General features: G+C 33.7%; 1 protein-coding gene across 1 annotated transcript in view; it reads left to right on the plus strand.

Moving 5' to 3' along the window:
* The window catches only part of HCN1 (hyperpolarization activated cyclic nucleotide gated potassium channel 1), a 390,472-nt gene that overhangs the window by 214,663 nt on the left and 159,779 nt on the right, over positions 1-16,030 (plus strand). Inside the window, exon 3 of the mRNA XM_011286847.4 lies at positions 2,678-2,839. Within this exon, the coding sequence (XP_011285149.2) occupies positions 2,678-2,839 (162 nt within the window). The remainder of the gene's footprint in view (positions 1-2,677; positions 2,840-16,030) is intronic.

The raw sequence follows: 16,030 nt of genomic DNA on the forward strand, positions 1-16,030 counted from the left end.
TAATAGCATTTTCGTAAAGGAATTGTTGAATTACAGCATGTGCTATTAATTACAATAAATAATCTCATAAAATCCCACAAAAAAGAATCTAATTCCTCACAAAGAAAGTGGTAAAGCCATAAAAGCCAGATGTATAAAGAATGGGACCTAGTCCTCTATAACATCCCAGACTTCACTCTAAGGTCTCATAATTACATGTTTGCCCACATGCTTATAATTTATAGACTTTGGCAGAGAGTTTCAGATATTGTTTACTTCAGGTAATTAGGTTGAAAGGTGATTAGTTCCTTGTTTGATCCAGAAGCTTATATTCTGCAACTTAACCCTATTTCACAGCAATGCAACACTTACCCAAAACCCATATTGAACCATTTTGTCAGGAAATACTTAGATAAATATTTATAGGGTTCTAGTACTAAATAGAAAATGTTTAAATCCATGTTGGGTTTAATTTACTACTTTAATAACAGAAAGCTTTTTTATTATGCTTTATTGTATTACTTCTAATGAGAAATTATTGATGAAATTTTTGGTAAGTTTTTTGTTTTTAAATTTAGTGACCAAGGAAGATCAGAGGGAATAACATTGAAAGGACTTTTCTATGGGTTTGCCAAATACAAAACCAAATTAAAAAGTAACTTAGAGGAAAATAAAATTCTTAATTCTTTAAAATTCATTGTTCTGTGGATAGCTGTCTGAATATAAAAATATGTGATCTGTTGCCTTTAAAATCTAGGACCACTATCTTACTTTTAAAAGGAATTCAGAACTGTGTATATTCCCACAAAGAAAGTGAGAATTCTCACTATAATTACTATGTCAAAAAGGAAGATTGTTTAAAGAACGAATTAATGGCCAATACAAAATGTATCAAAGTGAAAAACATTTAATTAAAGACTTATTTGGTGATTTTATAAAAGCAAAATCCCAGCTGTCCTGTCATGTTACCTCTACGTATATCAGTATGTATCTCTTAAGAATTATAGACATTAGGGACATAGACATAGCCTGGGTGGCTCAGTCGGTTGAGTGTCTGACTTCGGCTCATGTCATGATCTCTCAGTTAGTGAGTTCAAGCCCCGCGTCGGTCTCTGTGCTGACAGCTCAGAGCCTGGAGCCTGCTTCAGATTCTGTGTCTCCTTCTCTCTGCCCCTCCCCTGCTCATGCTCTGTCTCTCTCTCTCTCTCTCTCAAAAATGAATGAACTTAAAAAAAAATTTTTTTAAAGAATTATAGGCATTAACTTACAAGATATAGTTTCTAAATCAAAACAGAAAATTTGTGGGTTTTTTTTTTCTGTTTCTCAGATAATTTTTCTTTTTTTTATTTTTAAAAAAAATTTTTTTCAACGTTTTTTATTTATTTTTGGGACAGAGAGAAACAGAGCATGAACGGGGGAGGGGCAGAGAGAGAGGGAGACACAGCATCGGAAACAGGCTCCAGGCTCCGAGCCATCAGCCCAGAGCCTGACGCGGGGCTCAAACTCCGGGACCGCGAGATCGTGACCTGGCTGAAGTCGGACGCTTAACTGACTGCGCCACCCAGGCGCCCCATCAGATAATTTTTCAATCCATGGTGTCCTCATTACTTCAAAAATAGATGATTCTTTTGTTGAATTATAACAGTGTGAATCTGAATACCTCAAGGTGTTGTTTCTTTGTGTATTTATGCATATTTATTAATTTTATTGACTCAGTAGCTTTTTAACCCTTAGGAAAAAAAAGTTTATTCTAGAATGTAGGTCTGCTCTCAAGTGGGTTTTGTTATTCTAGAGTAGGTAAAATATAAGCAGAAATATTAGCAGTAGAGAGTGATATAATATATGAGCTGCTAAAGGAAGGATTAAGGTTCTAGTTTTATTTCTTGTAATAACTGGATGGATGAAAAGTTATAGATATCGAGCTATATGTAAGTTCACAATTCTAAAATTATGATAGAGATCATTGATTTGCCATAATTTTTGTACTTTCTGAAATAATCTTACCTGTCATATTGGATTTCATGAAAATATAAATAAGAAAGATTCACAGGAAAGGGAAGTAACAATTTTAATTTTTTAAAAGTGAGACCCAATTGTATTTTATCCAAATTCAGACAAGCTTTTATCTCAGAGGCCACTACTCATATTCAATAAAAGGAGTACCTACATTCATATAGCTATAAAGTTAACTGCAGTTAAATCTCAATATTATTTTATATTTTGAAATTAATCTATTTTTGACACTGGTTTTCAGTCATTGTGGTTTTGTTTGGTATTATTTTTTTGGCCCGTTCACAAATCCTTTAATTTAATAGGGATGAGATTCAGGGAAGAGGGTTAAATTTGTTAACTTCTTTAAAACAGCATTGCCAAAATGTGCAGAAGGACAGTAAATGAAAATCAGGCCAACAAATGCTTTATAAAACATGATCCATGCGTTTAATGTGTTTATGTTATCCCTGTACTTTGTGGAGAACCCACATCTGGTTGCAATTCTCAGAAAGCAGAGTGCCAGGCCTCAAGGTAAAGGTAAAGAAATGTAACCTCTGTTTCTCATTGTAAAGTTCTTTACATATTTTTATTAAATCAATACTTACACTACATAATGTCAGTGTCCACCAACATTGATAGTATTCTTCACTTTAAAGAAAATTGATGATAAGAATTATAAGGATTGATTTTATATTTTGGTCAACAGATTTTCCACATGACGTATGACCTTGCCAGCGCGGTGGTGAGAATTTTTAACCTGATCGGCATGATGTTGCTCCTGTGCCACTGGGATGGCTGTCTTCAGTTCTTAGTCCCACTACTGCAGGACTTCCCACCGGACTGCTGGGTGTCTCTGAATGAAATGGTTGTAAGTAATTCGTATTATTTTATACTCTGCGTATTCAGTGTTTTGCCAAAAAGTTCTAAGTATTTATGTCAGAATGGTCTAATTTCTTCTCTGTAAATGTTTGGAGAAAACTTAATTTGGCTTTCATGGATGTAAAATAAAATGTTCTATTGCTTTTTCTACAACTAAATGTCACACGAAATGGTTCTGGGGATGTATATGTTACAGGATCTATTTTTAGGTATCTTAGTCTGTGTATATGGAAGACATTTTATTTCAAAGGTTCACGTACACTCTCACATACATATAATCGTGGTGCAATGTTCTTCTAAAACTACCTACTGCTTGGAATAACTCCTTTCTTTCAACTTGATTTTGGCATTTACTGTGCTTGAGACATGCAATTCTAGGTGTTGTTAAAACATATAGAGATGTGTTCAACAGTATAGGCGCAATGAGATCTGTATGATGTGCATGATAGCTCAGATAGTACTTTTTGCTAGGGAAGACAGGGAAGACAGGGAATAAATAAAGTAAAGCCTTTATTTGTTTTTAATTTTTAATTTTTTTTATTTGAGTATAGACATGTTACATTAGTTTCAGGTGTATACTTTACCCTGAAAGATATTTAAATATTTAAAAATCTGGTAAATAAAAATTTGATTTACACAGGTATATTCACAGTCACATTTAATGCTAAGGACATGTGTTCTTTTAAAAAAAAACATGCATTTTGATCTACATTATACAGTACTTACAAAGGAATTGAAACACTAGTGAATATTTTTAATTTCTGTATTCACAAAGATTTGTTCTCCTTTGATGTAAGTTCTCATATTGTCTTCATATGTCGCATTTTAATTACATTAATTTAATAAAATATTGTTTAAGTTACCTATACTTTGGACTAGACTTCTCTTATATGTGACATTTTATGGAAGATAAATTTTATGAGACTTTAACAAAACCTTAACTTTGGCATAAATCAAATACCCCCTTTTTTTCTTGAAGTGTTCCATATTAATTTCTGGGTTTATTATTGTAGAAATGACATAGACATCTTAAGAACATACATTTTTTTTTCTTCTAACAACAATAGCTCAGGGTTCATATTTGAAGAAAAGAGTGGTTTACATCACATGTTAAGAAGTCTAGTCTTCTTTTCTTTCTCTCTTCGTGACTACCTATTTTCCTCCCTCCTTCCTACCCCTCCTCTCCCTGCCTTCTGTATTCTTTTATCTCCTTTGTTTGAGACTTGATAATCACCTGGATCTCTCCTTCATTTCGTTTGTACCTACTTAAATGTCACTGCCTCACAGAAGCCACTGTGTGACCACTCTGTCTACTATATAGATAATATTTTATATATGTATATATATATATATATATATATATAATATAAACCAACTGGTTTATATTTTATCTTAAAAATATTTAGTAACACTCTCTCTCTCTCTCTCACACACACACACACACACATAGTCTGTGATTTATATTTGTCTGTGTCTCTACACAGAATGTCAATTCCATTAGGTCAAAGAATTTGTCTGTTTTGTTCTGTACTTAGTGCCTAGAACAGTGCCTGATAGAGTAGTTTATTGTAATCTAGCCTCATTATTGAAAGTTCGTTGGAGAAATACTTGTTCTATTTTTGTTTCTGCACCTAAACATTAAAGCAAGCATTTGATCCAGTCACTTTTCAAAACTATGAAACCTTCTTAGTTATAGGTCTGTCTGTTACTTATCACTGAAGGAAAACTTATGAAGACATTATTAAGATATTGGGGGATGGGGAGAAAAAAAGCAGCAGCTCTTATATTCTGGCTACTAACAGAGTGTATAGTATAAAAACACTACTGCTACTACCAAAGGATGATTCTTCACCGGCAGCAACTAATATTTAAGTTAGCAAGTAATTATTGTTTAAATTTCTCTTAGGTATCTTTCAGGAAAAATCACAATGGTCTTCATTAAAATAGTAAAAGGGTTATTTGGGGGTGTCCATAAAGGGCATATACTTGTGAAATTGCAATATAGAGCAATATGCTACTTAATATATCCAGTGCTAAGCAAACTTAATGAAGAAAAGTTTTAGTATCTTGATCATTTTTAAATGTGTCTGCATGTGCTCTTTGTGAGTTTGTGTGTTTGTATTTAACATAGTCAAACTTTTATTATTATATCTTAATGTCATACAAAATACCTTTACAGAGTTTACAGGTTTTTTTCTTGAGTCTTTTTTGCGGGGCAAATTTACTTATGAAATCAGCTCTTTCTTTCACATTTATTTGACAATATTTTCATGTTTAATTTTAATGTCAAGGGTAGGAAACAGTTAAGTCTATGTTCAACCCTAGAGACCAGATATATTTTGTGACTATTAGTGATATGAAGGTGATGACCATTAAAAAGACAATTTTCGTATCTATGGGGAATCCCCATGGTGTCACTTGACCTTGAAGATATCATTTTTTCTATCCTAAAACTATCAAATTCTGGAAAGTCTTCCATCGCAACAAAACAAAGTGTATTTATACAATAAGGGAGTCATAAAGAAGTAAAAATACAACATAAGATAAAAGCACCTGACATGTATATATCTTGCTTACTGTATACAAACCCCTGTGCTTTGAAATACACTTGTAATGGGGCGCCTGGGTGGCTCAGTCAGTTAAGTGTCTGACTTCGGCTCAGGTCATGACCTCGCAGTCCATGGGTTCGAGTCCCATGTCGGTCTCTGTGGTGACAGCTCAGCTCCTAGAGCCTGCTTCTGATTCTGTGTCTCCCTCTTTCTCTGGCCCTCCCCACTCACACTCTGTCTGTTTCTCTCTCAAAAATAAACATTAAAAAAATTTAAGAAAATAGATACACTCGTATTTCGTCCTCATAGCAACAGAATGAGTTGAGCACTGTTATCTCCCATTTGACAGTCCAGAAACCTGACATTTTTAGAGGTTAGTAGCTAAAGTTTAGCTAAACTTTAGCTAAAGCTAAAGGTTAGTAGATCAATGGAACCAAGGTTAGAATGCCTATCAGATTCTGTAATTTCTGTTCTAAAACACATTAGAGTATCTTGTCGCATAGATTGTAAAAAGATAGTTAAAGAAAGTAATGGCAAGAAATGAAACCTGTAGTCACCCCAGTTGCAGTAGAAAGTCACTCGAAAGTCAGCTTTTGAGCTCTGACACTAAATAAGACCCTTATGGGATATAGATGTAGGACAAGCAAAATCAGATTGGGAAGGCAAAAAGTGAGAAGCCAGGATAGATGCAGACATGATTATTAGTCATTCTTGGCAATTACACTATGACAATTATACTATGACAGTTGACATTGATACTAAATAATTTATGGTAAAGATTAGAGTGTTGGACAGATTCTTTACACCCTCCTTCTTTTTCATATATTGCATTCCTAAATGATTTATATTCTTAAATATTATTTTATTTATTATTTTTTTTAATTTTTTTTCAACGTTTATTTATTTTTGGGACAGAGAGAGACAGAGCATGAACGGGGGAGGGGCAGAGAGAGACGGAGACACAGAATCGGAAACAGGCTCCAGGCTCTGAGCAGTCAGCACAGAGCCCGAAGCGGGGCTCGAACTCACATACTGCGAGATCGTGACCTGAGGCGAAGTCGGACGCTTAACCGACTAAGCCACCCAGGCGCCCCCTTAAATATTATTTTAAATCCTCCTTAACCATATTTTCATGTATATGTATATACTTGTCTCTTTATATGTATTTTCAATCTTTCTTAAACACATTTGTATTTATATCTTTATTCTTATCTGTATATCACCAGCTAGTTACCCATATATGTCCTATAATGAGAAATTCAGAATAATGCAATAACTACTGTATCGATAACTGGTAATTTGTTCTTTATATTTATATTCTTATGTTAACTGTTTCTAATCTGCAGTTAAGTCTGTAGATGTAGTTCCAGTTCCTGTCAGCTAACTCCTTTGCAGTCTTTAAAAATTCCTCACTGAAAGAATTCTTTAAAAGTATTTTTTAAAAGCTCAAACACCAACCACAGAGGGCTACTTGAATTCATGAGGTGGGAGATATTGACTTGCAAAATCCAACTTAACCAGGGATTTATCTTGCTCTGCATTTATTTTTAATATATCCTTTCATATAGAATATTTCATTCAAGAAATATTTGAGTTATAGAATTCTGCCTAAATGAATATCTTGAATTGGTCAGATAATTAATATCTAATAAAATTAATTTTGAAAATCTTGTCATTCTCATATTTTGTGATTATGTTTTTAGATATATCACACTAAAATTATAATAGCTCATTATTAAACTGATTAGAGATAATAGTTTTTGGTTTGTATTATAAAATCATGAAATATTCATTTTAAAAACCTAAGAAAATAAAAACTATGATGCATTTTGAATTTACATATTAATTTTGACATAATTTATGGAGTGACTTTACAGAATAAAGAAGGATTTGCAGCTAAATAATATGTTCCTGTAGCTGTGTTTCTCTAACTGAAGTCTGCAGGTTTATTCTCAGGGAGTCCATGGGTTTTCTCCCAGTAATTTGTGAATGTATGCATATATATTGGTGGTAGTGTGAAAGGTTACAAGGTAAACCTTTTATGAATCTACAGTCATCTGAATGCCCTAAATATGGAATCTGGTTTTCCTTTTTTTTTTAACCTTATTTTTTTATTTTTTAAAATTTACATCCAAATTAGTTAGCATATAGTGCAACAATGATTTCAGGAGTAGATTCCTTAATGCCCCTTACCCTTTTAGCCCATACCCCCTCCCACAACCCTTCCAGCAGCCCTCAGTTTGTTCTCCATATTTATGAGTCTCTTCTATTTTGTCCCTCTCCCTGTTTTTATATTCTTTTTGTTTCCCTTCCCTTATGTTCATCTGTTTTGTCCCTTAAAGTCCTCATATGAGTGAAGTCATATGATTTTTGTCTTTCTCTGACTGACTAATTTCACAGCATAATACCCTCCAGTTCCATCCACGTAGTTGCAAATGGCAAGATTTCATTCTTTTTGATTGCCGAGTAATACTCCATTGTATATATATACCACATCTTCTTTATCCATTCATCAGTCGATGGCCATTTGTGCTCTTTCCATACTTCGGCTATTGTTGATAGTGCTGCTATAAACATGGGAGTGCATTTGTCCCTTCGAAACAGCACACCTGTATCCCATGGATAAATGCGTAGTAGTGCAATTGCTGGGTCGTAGCATAGTTCTATTTTTAGTTCTTTGAGGAACCTCCATACTGTTTTTAGAGTGGCTGCACCAGCTTGCATTGCCACCAACAACGCAAAAGAGATCCTCTTTCTCCACATCCTCACCAACATCTGTTGTTGCCTGAGTTGTTAATGTTAGCCATTCTGACAGATGTAAGCTGGTATCTCATTGTAGTTTTGATCTGTATTTCCCTGATGATGAGTGATGTTGAGCATTTTTTCATGTGTCGGTTGGCCATCTGGATGTCTTCCTTGGAGAAGTGTCTGTTCATGTTTTTTACCCATTTCTTCACTGGATTATTTGTTTTTTGGGTGTTGAGTTTGATAAGTTCTTTGTAGATTTTGGATACTAACCTTTTATCTGATATGTCATTTGCAAATATCTTCTCCCATTCTGTCAGGTGCCTTTTAGTTTTGCGAAACTAACCTAAAAGGCAACCGACAGAATGGTTTTGCTTTTCTAGTTGAAGTACGTTGCGCCATATAAAATAATTCTGGCTTATGGGCTTAATGATTAATGATCCATTTCTATCAAATGAAGGGTAAATGACATCATATTAAATGTTGTACCGAATTTTCACCATAGTCAAAATGGAGAGATGGACTTGAAAACTAAGTCACTCCTTACATAGCACACAATTGTATTGTAGTGTGTGAAACTAATCTGCAAAACTAGTGCCATAATAGCACTAAATTTACATTGTATGCAACTGTTGGCTTTCAGCAAAACATTATCCATCACAGTGAATTTATTTTAGATATGCTTATTGATTTATTATTTTGTTAGTATTTGATTTGTAAATTTATGTTTTTTAACCTTACAAGAATTATAAGGATAAGAAACATATCTAGTTTTCTTGTTATATTTGTTTAATATCATAATCAAAATAATTTAAGCCAACTCATTTATTATATTGTTTATTATATTTTTCATTTATTTATTCTATGTTTTATTATGTATATATTATATGATGGTTTATTATAATGTTTATTATGATGTTTCATTTTGTTGTGATTTGAAGGAACATGTGCATTCCTCATCTTGAGGGATGCTATTCTAGAGGGCAGACAGTATGTCTTCATCAGTATCTGCATGCCCCACAATTCCTATGCCAACCTTGCATATGTTGCTAAGTAAATATTAGTGGTATATGCTAAAAAGGTAATTATCTAGCATATGTGAAAATTATATGTAAAGAAGTTATTATGTTATGCATTTATATGTTCTTCCTTGGATAGTTTTTGCTTTAGTAATTTGTACATCAAACTATTTCTTCAGAGATAAGTAATCACTTGGCAACTCACGGACAATATAAAAATACCCAAAATTTATGAAGTTTATATAACTTATATAACCACACTAAGAATATCAGAAAATAAGATATATAAAATGTCTCAAATTGTCTATCTAATAATATCTGTTTGGAGAAAATAAGAGATTTGATTGGAAAATCTAGATTACTACAGAATTTCATTTTTATTTGAGACAATGTATCTCAAATTATTAGTGTATTACTAATAACCAAATGGTCACACACTCCACATTCTCTCTCTTCCTCTGATGGGGTCCTCTGCTGGTTATGGTCAGTAGGCTCTGAGTGCTAGTATCATATTCCATTCATAGGTCTAAGCATTGAAAAGCTGGTTTGCAACCCTCCAGTTCTTTTTTTTTCTCCCCTCTCTCTCCAGAGGCATCCTTTTAGTTTGCAGTCCACAACATAACATAGCTTATCCTGATTCATTTAGACAACAGAATAGGAAGGGAAAAATCTGGCGGAATTGAATTTAGAGACACACATTCCGGAATCTCCTCTAACATTAAAACTTCTAAGATTTTAGGCAAATCACACAACGTTCCTGTAGTTCAACTGTGAAATGAGTATGTATTATTTATTCTTTCATTTAGGTAATTTATTGAGTACTTGCTTTAGGCCAGGCATTCTCTTTGACACTGAACATACATACACTAGAGAATGAGGATGTTACTGCCCTCATAGGGCTTACACTCAAACAAGCTTTCATTCACTCCACTTCATTCTAGGTGCAGAAAACTATAGAGTAGAGATTTAAATTTTTAATTTTCTAATCTAAGGGAATAGAAAATTATGTGGAAAAGCCCTTAATATGCATTTGAATTGAGACCTCTGAAATGTACGCACTGCCCAAACACTCCTAAACAAGGGGAAAGTGCTAGCTAAATGCTGCCCTCTTCCTTGCCAAGCTACATACACCTGAAAGTGTAGCCATTCTTACAAACCACTTTTTTTGTTTCCCTAATTTAGCCACCCAGAAAGCACTACTTTTTTCTAAATCACACAAGGGTGTGGTAGTGGCAGCTTTGTGTGAACTTAGATAAAGTCTATGAGGAGCATAAAAAAAGATGGGGAGAAACAAAATAGAGACACATTTATTTCAACTACTATCAGCTGGATTTGTATCCAGAATCTTCAACAGACTGGGGACTGAGACAGGTCAGTCACTTCTAGCTCACAGACTGTAATGACCAAAATTAATGTGTTTTGGGGGTGCTTGGGTACAAAGAATTGTTTATTGGTATCCCTGTTTCAAGCAAATGATTTGGGGAAAAAACGGGATTTACATTGCTTATATGCAAATCCCCATATACAAGTAGAACATTGGAACATTGAAATGTGAGATATTATCTATTGATAGTCTAGAAAATGTATAAAGACAAAATTAAAATAGGTTAACTTTTTGTTTTACAAAGCCCAATTAACTAGTTAAGTAATGATTCAAACAATATAACCAAGATAATATAACTAAGAATGAAAGATATATCTCTCCTCTCTTGAAGTCTAGCAAAGTGTTTTTGATTTGAAATTCTATAAATTGGAAATTGTATTATTATATTGTTGACTTTTTAAAAATAGAATGTATTGCCTTAACAGAATTTTTTAAAAGTCCTAACAAACGTAACTAATTTGCTGACAAATCACTATTTAGCTTTACTGGGAAAAAATGCATTCATAGCTCCTATGAGTTATAATAATAAAGTAGGTCAGCAGCCTGCTGAGTGTTGTGATTCTACTTTGCCATCCTGGTTTCTGCCTATTAGGAAAGCCAGCCTGGTGACTGTTCTCTATTGGATAGAAACACGACCTCGTCGCAAAAGTGAAACAGTTCACATACTGCGTTCTTCCTTCTCAGACATGTATATTTTTATGGGAATGAACATATGGAAATGAATTCTGATCTGGTATTTTGTTTTCAAATCACATGTGCATTTCAGAAAAACTTTAAAATGAATTGTAGTTCCCTAAGAGAGAAAGATAAAGGATATTACTTAAACTATATATTTTCTCAGACTATGTTAAATTTCTCTAGCAATAATAAGACCAATCCATAAATTCGAAACTTTTTTCCCCCCTTGTTTGGACTGCCTCTTAAGTTTTAAGCAATGAATAGTTAGAAGAGGCACCATATATTAAATTACGTTATCTAACAAGAGACACCTATTAACATTGGGAAAAGAAACCAAATATCTCGCAGTCCAATATTTTCTCTAAATACATATGTTAGGAAAACTTACATGAAGGTAGTACAAAGTACATGTATCATATTATCTATTCTGAATGACATGAAAACATGTTCATTCCCATTTTACAGATGAAAAATCTAACTCAGCGAATGGTTACCTGGTTTAAATAAAGTCAGAGGCAGGCAATATGAAATCTGTATTTCCCTTTGAATTAATGCCAACCCTACCATAGCATTCTACTTCACGGACAAAGAGTTTAGTTTCAGTCATAATCAACTTTCAATTCATGTTGACAGAGAGCAACTATACATTAGTGGTACCACTAGAAGAACTTGCAATATATAAGAAAATATTTGAAAAACTCATTGTGGTTTTTTTATGTGTATGTTGGTTAAGGTTTCTCCTTTTGCTACTGCCATAAATCCAAAAGGACCTGGTAAAGAAATTCTATCTTCCCACTTATTCTGAATTTCTTACTTAGATTTCACATGAGAAATATTGTTTTAAATTGATGGAGGCTGGAATAAAATGGTAACATTGTTTTCAACCTGGGAATCAAGAGAATAGCAGATGAGTTATTTCTGTCGTATTAGTTCATGTACAGATATATGGATATCAGGTAATTCATATGAATGCCCCCTCTTTCTAAAAAGACCGATGTTTTATCTCTCTCTTTTAAAGAAAAGAGAGACTTGCAGAGACCTGAATTATATAGATTAAGTCACCTATATTCATATAATTTTCAGGACAAGATATATAGTTACTTCCCAGAGTGGAGGGCTCTCTACAATTTTCTTTCTTTCTTTTTTTTTTTTTGTATGCTATTTCATCTTTTCTTTTCTCCGCCCACTACCACTGACCTAAATATGCTATCCCAGAATGTGATGCAGAATCAGAGGTGACATGAAGAAACCATGTGATAAGTGAGGGATGTAAGAAAAGAATAGCAAGAACATTTTCTAAATCTTAGCATGAACATTTTCACAGTCCCATTATATACCCCATCATTTTCGAGAAGTATTTTGTTGTTTTTAAAGATGTAATATATTCTGGGAATGAGTAATTCTATGAAAAAAATTGAATTTGGCTCATGAATCTTTAGTTTATTTCAGTTATTTTACATATATCCTTACAACATTCCAACGAGCGTAGGCAATTTGTCAGATAAAATCTTAAAAATATGTGCTAGAATCATTGGCTGGACTTCTCTATGCTTTGAGGATATAGCAGTGGGCCCAATGTGACCAACATTTAAATACTCTTCTGGTATTACCAGCCAGGTGCCTCAGAAACAGGGCTCCATGTAAGCAAGGGTTAATTAACACGTGGCTCTGTTGTACAAGATGCTCTCTCATGCTCCATGCATAGAGTTATGAGTGAGTCCATCTATGGACCGTAAACATTTCTTCTAATTGTATAAATATTTCTTCTAAGCTTGATAATGTATAAGCTTGATAATGATGAAAAATTAGGAAACTGTGTAACTTGACATCATCTTTTTGTAATTCATAAAAAGATATATAACAATGAGCCATAATACATTTTCTATATTCCATTAGCATTTTCTAGAGCATATTAAATTCAACAAAATTTTTCTCTAAATATATTCTAAAGATAGGAATACATATTAATTAAAATGTCTACTTATAATGAACACCAAAGTGTATATATATATATATATATATATATAAATATATATATATATACACACACACACACACACACACACACACACACACACACACAGAGTATCTGTTAGCCTTTGCTATTGTGATCAATGTAATAATCTAAGAGCCTGCAAGTTAGGAAAGGACTTTCAGTAGAAAAATCTTTTATTTCAATTGTATTAGAATGAAAACATAATTCAGTTAGACCATTTCAATTTGCCACCAACTATGTTTTAGTCCTTTAGATAATTCTTTAAAAACTATTGCATTTGTTCTAATGTCAGCTATTGATTGATATTTTTAAAAATTTACTTAGTTAAATAAAATTATAAGATGGTTGGGAAAAATACCATCTTTAAGTGGTACCCATTACTAGTCCCCCATTGCTCCCAAACTAAAATTAAAGCATTATTGCTCCATTAAATGATGGTTACATTCTTCTTCTTTTTTTAATGTTTATTTATTATTGAGAGAGACAGACAGATAGCTCAAGTGGGGGAGGGGCAGAGAGGGAGACACAGAATCCAAAGCAGACTCCAAGCTCCAGGCTCCATGTTGTCAGCACAAAGCCCGACATGGGGCTTGAATTCACAAACTGTGAGATCATGACCTAAGCTGATGCTCAACCGACTGAGCCACCGAAGCACCCCTCTTCTTCTTTTTTTTTAATTTGAGAGAGAAAGAGTGCACACATGCACGTGAGCAATAGATGAGCAGAGAAAGAGAGAGAGAGAGAATCTTAAGCAGGGTCCAAGCTCAGTATGGAGCCCAATGCCTGGCTTGATGCAGGGCTCTATCCCATGGCCCTGAGATCATGACCAGAGTGGAAATCAACATTTGGACACTTAACCAACTGACCCACCCAGGCATCCCAGATGATGGCTACACTCCATCTAGCAATTTCATAATTTTGCTCTCAACTCGGTCATCAATTCTTAAGGAAAAATTAAAAAAAAAACACAGTAGTTTGACACACTAAATATTAGGCAAATCAGATTAGACTATGTATTAATTGACAACATTTATGGAAACATTCTTCTGAGGGTAACTTTCCATTTCACGCAAGAATGTTATTATTTATCTATAATTTGTTATTTTATCGGAACATTAGAAAGTTTAAAAAAAAGCTCGTTAGAGAAATATGAAAAAGAGATTCAAACACATATAGGTTTTTATACAAAGAAGCATACAAACATGGAAACCTCATACGGGATAGATCTGAATGCTGTTTACATGTGAAAATTTATGAGAGTAACATGTTCTAAAGTATTCTAATGTATTTCTCTCTCCTTTAGTTTATATCATACTGCATTGTGTGAAAAGACCAATTGTCATAGTGGCTTAATATTCTGTGGGAATTAAATGACCACAAAATTTGAGAGAGAAACAAGAAGGAGAATACACAAATTATTTTACAGAAGAATGAAAAAAAATGGAATTAGGAGATAGGAGTCAAAGAGCTAATACAATATAGGTAGATTGCCTTTTCTTCTTTCAGCTGTGTTCCAACCATTCAGGCCATTTGGCATTGTCAATAGGTGTCTTTGAATCTGCTCTTTCTTCCAAATGGAAAAAACAAAACAAAACAAACAACCAAAAAGCTTATACCCTTTATCATAGCCAACTTTTGTTTAATATCTTAATTCTAGATTTCTTTTTGCTGAGCAAAATTCTTTTTTTTTTTTTTTTTTTTTTTTTTTTTTTTTTTTTTTTTTTTAAGAGCATACACAGGAGAGGGAGGGGCAGAGATAGAGACAGACAGATTCTTATGCAGGCTCCATTCATAGCACTGAGCCCAATGCAGGGCTGGATCTCACAATCCTGGGGTCATGACCTGAGCCAAAATCAAGATTTGGATGCTCAACCAACTGAGGCACTCAGGCACCCCACTAAGCTATATTCTTATTAAGATCTTTTATGTCTCATCTAGTAAGTAAACAATATGTTTATGGGTATATTTCTGCCAACTTCTTTTCATAATAACCTATTGTAATTTCTGTAACAGTTGTAACTTCTACCACATATCCTAATATTTGTATATGTAATCAGGTATTATTACTAGTTGGTTCTTTATGCATCTGGTAGTTTTGTGACATCCATTCACAACCGTGCTCAGCAAATTGTCTTTATTCAGTTGTGAATAAAGAATGGATTATTTACAGTGTCATATTTTACAAAGCTTCTTTGTCTTTTAAAGGTACTTTTACATACAACAACCAATGTTATAAATATATTATGAATAGAGAAGAAGACATTAAAAATATCTGCTCAAGGTCAAATAGAATGTTAATGACAGAAGTGGATCTAGGACAGCAGTCTCCTTACTTGTACTGTTCCTTATTTCCCATTAATGCAAGAATGAAGATTTGTTGGGACACCTGGGTGGCTCAGTTGGGTAAGTGTCCAACTTCAGCTTAGGTCATGATCTCATGTTTCGTGGGTTCAAGCCCCACGTCAAGCTCTGTGCTCGACTGCTCAGAGCCTGGAGCCTGATTCAGATTCTGTGTCTCCCTCTCTCTCTGTCCCTCTCTGCTCATGCTCTATCTGTCTCTCTCAGAAATAAATAATAAACATTAAAAAAAAAGAATGAAGACTTGTTGGAAACCTTGAATGAAGAAATCATATGTCCAGGTGATTAGTAAAATAGAAATCTCCTTCTCCTTTATTATTTTCATGATATAGAGCTTACCAAAACCTTTCTTGAGGGACTAATTTGAAGGATAACCATAGCAAAGCCTTGGATTTCCAATATTCTAGGCAGAATGCCTTAAATCCTAAAATAAATTATAAAATTAGGTGGG

The sequence above is a fragment of the Felis catus genome, chromosome A1 (genome assembly GCF_018350175.1).
Source record: "Felis catus isolate Fca126 chromosome A1, F.catus_Fca126_mat1.0, whole genome shotgun sequence".
NCBI classification, from domain to species: Eukaryota; Metazoa; Chordata; class Mammalia; order Carnivora; family Felidae; genus Felis; species Felis catus.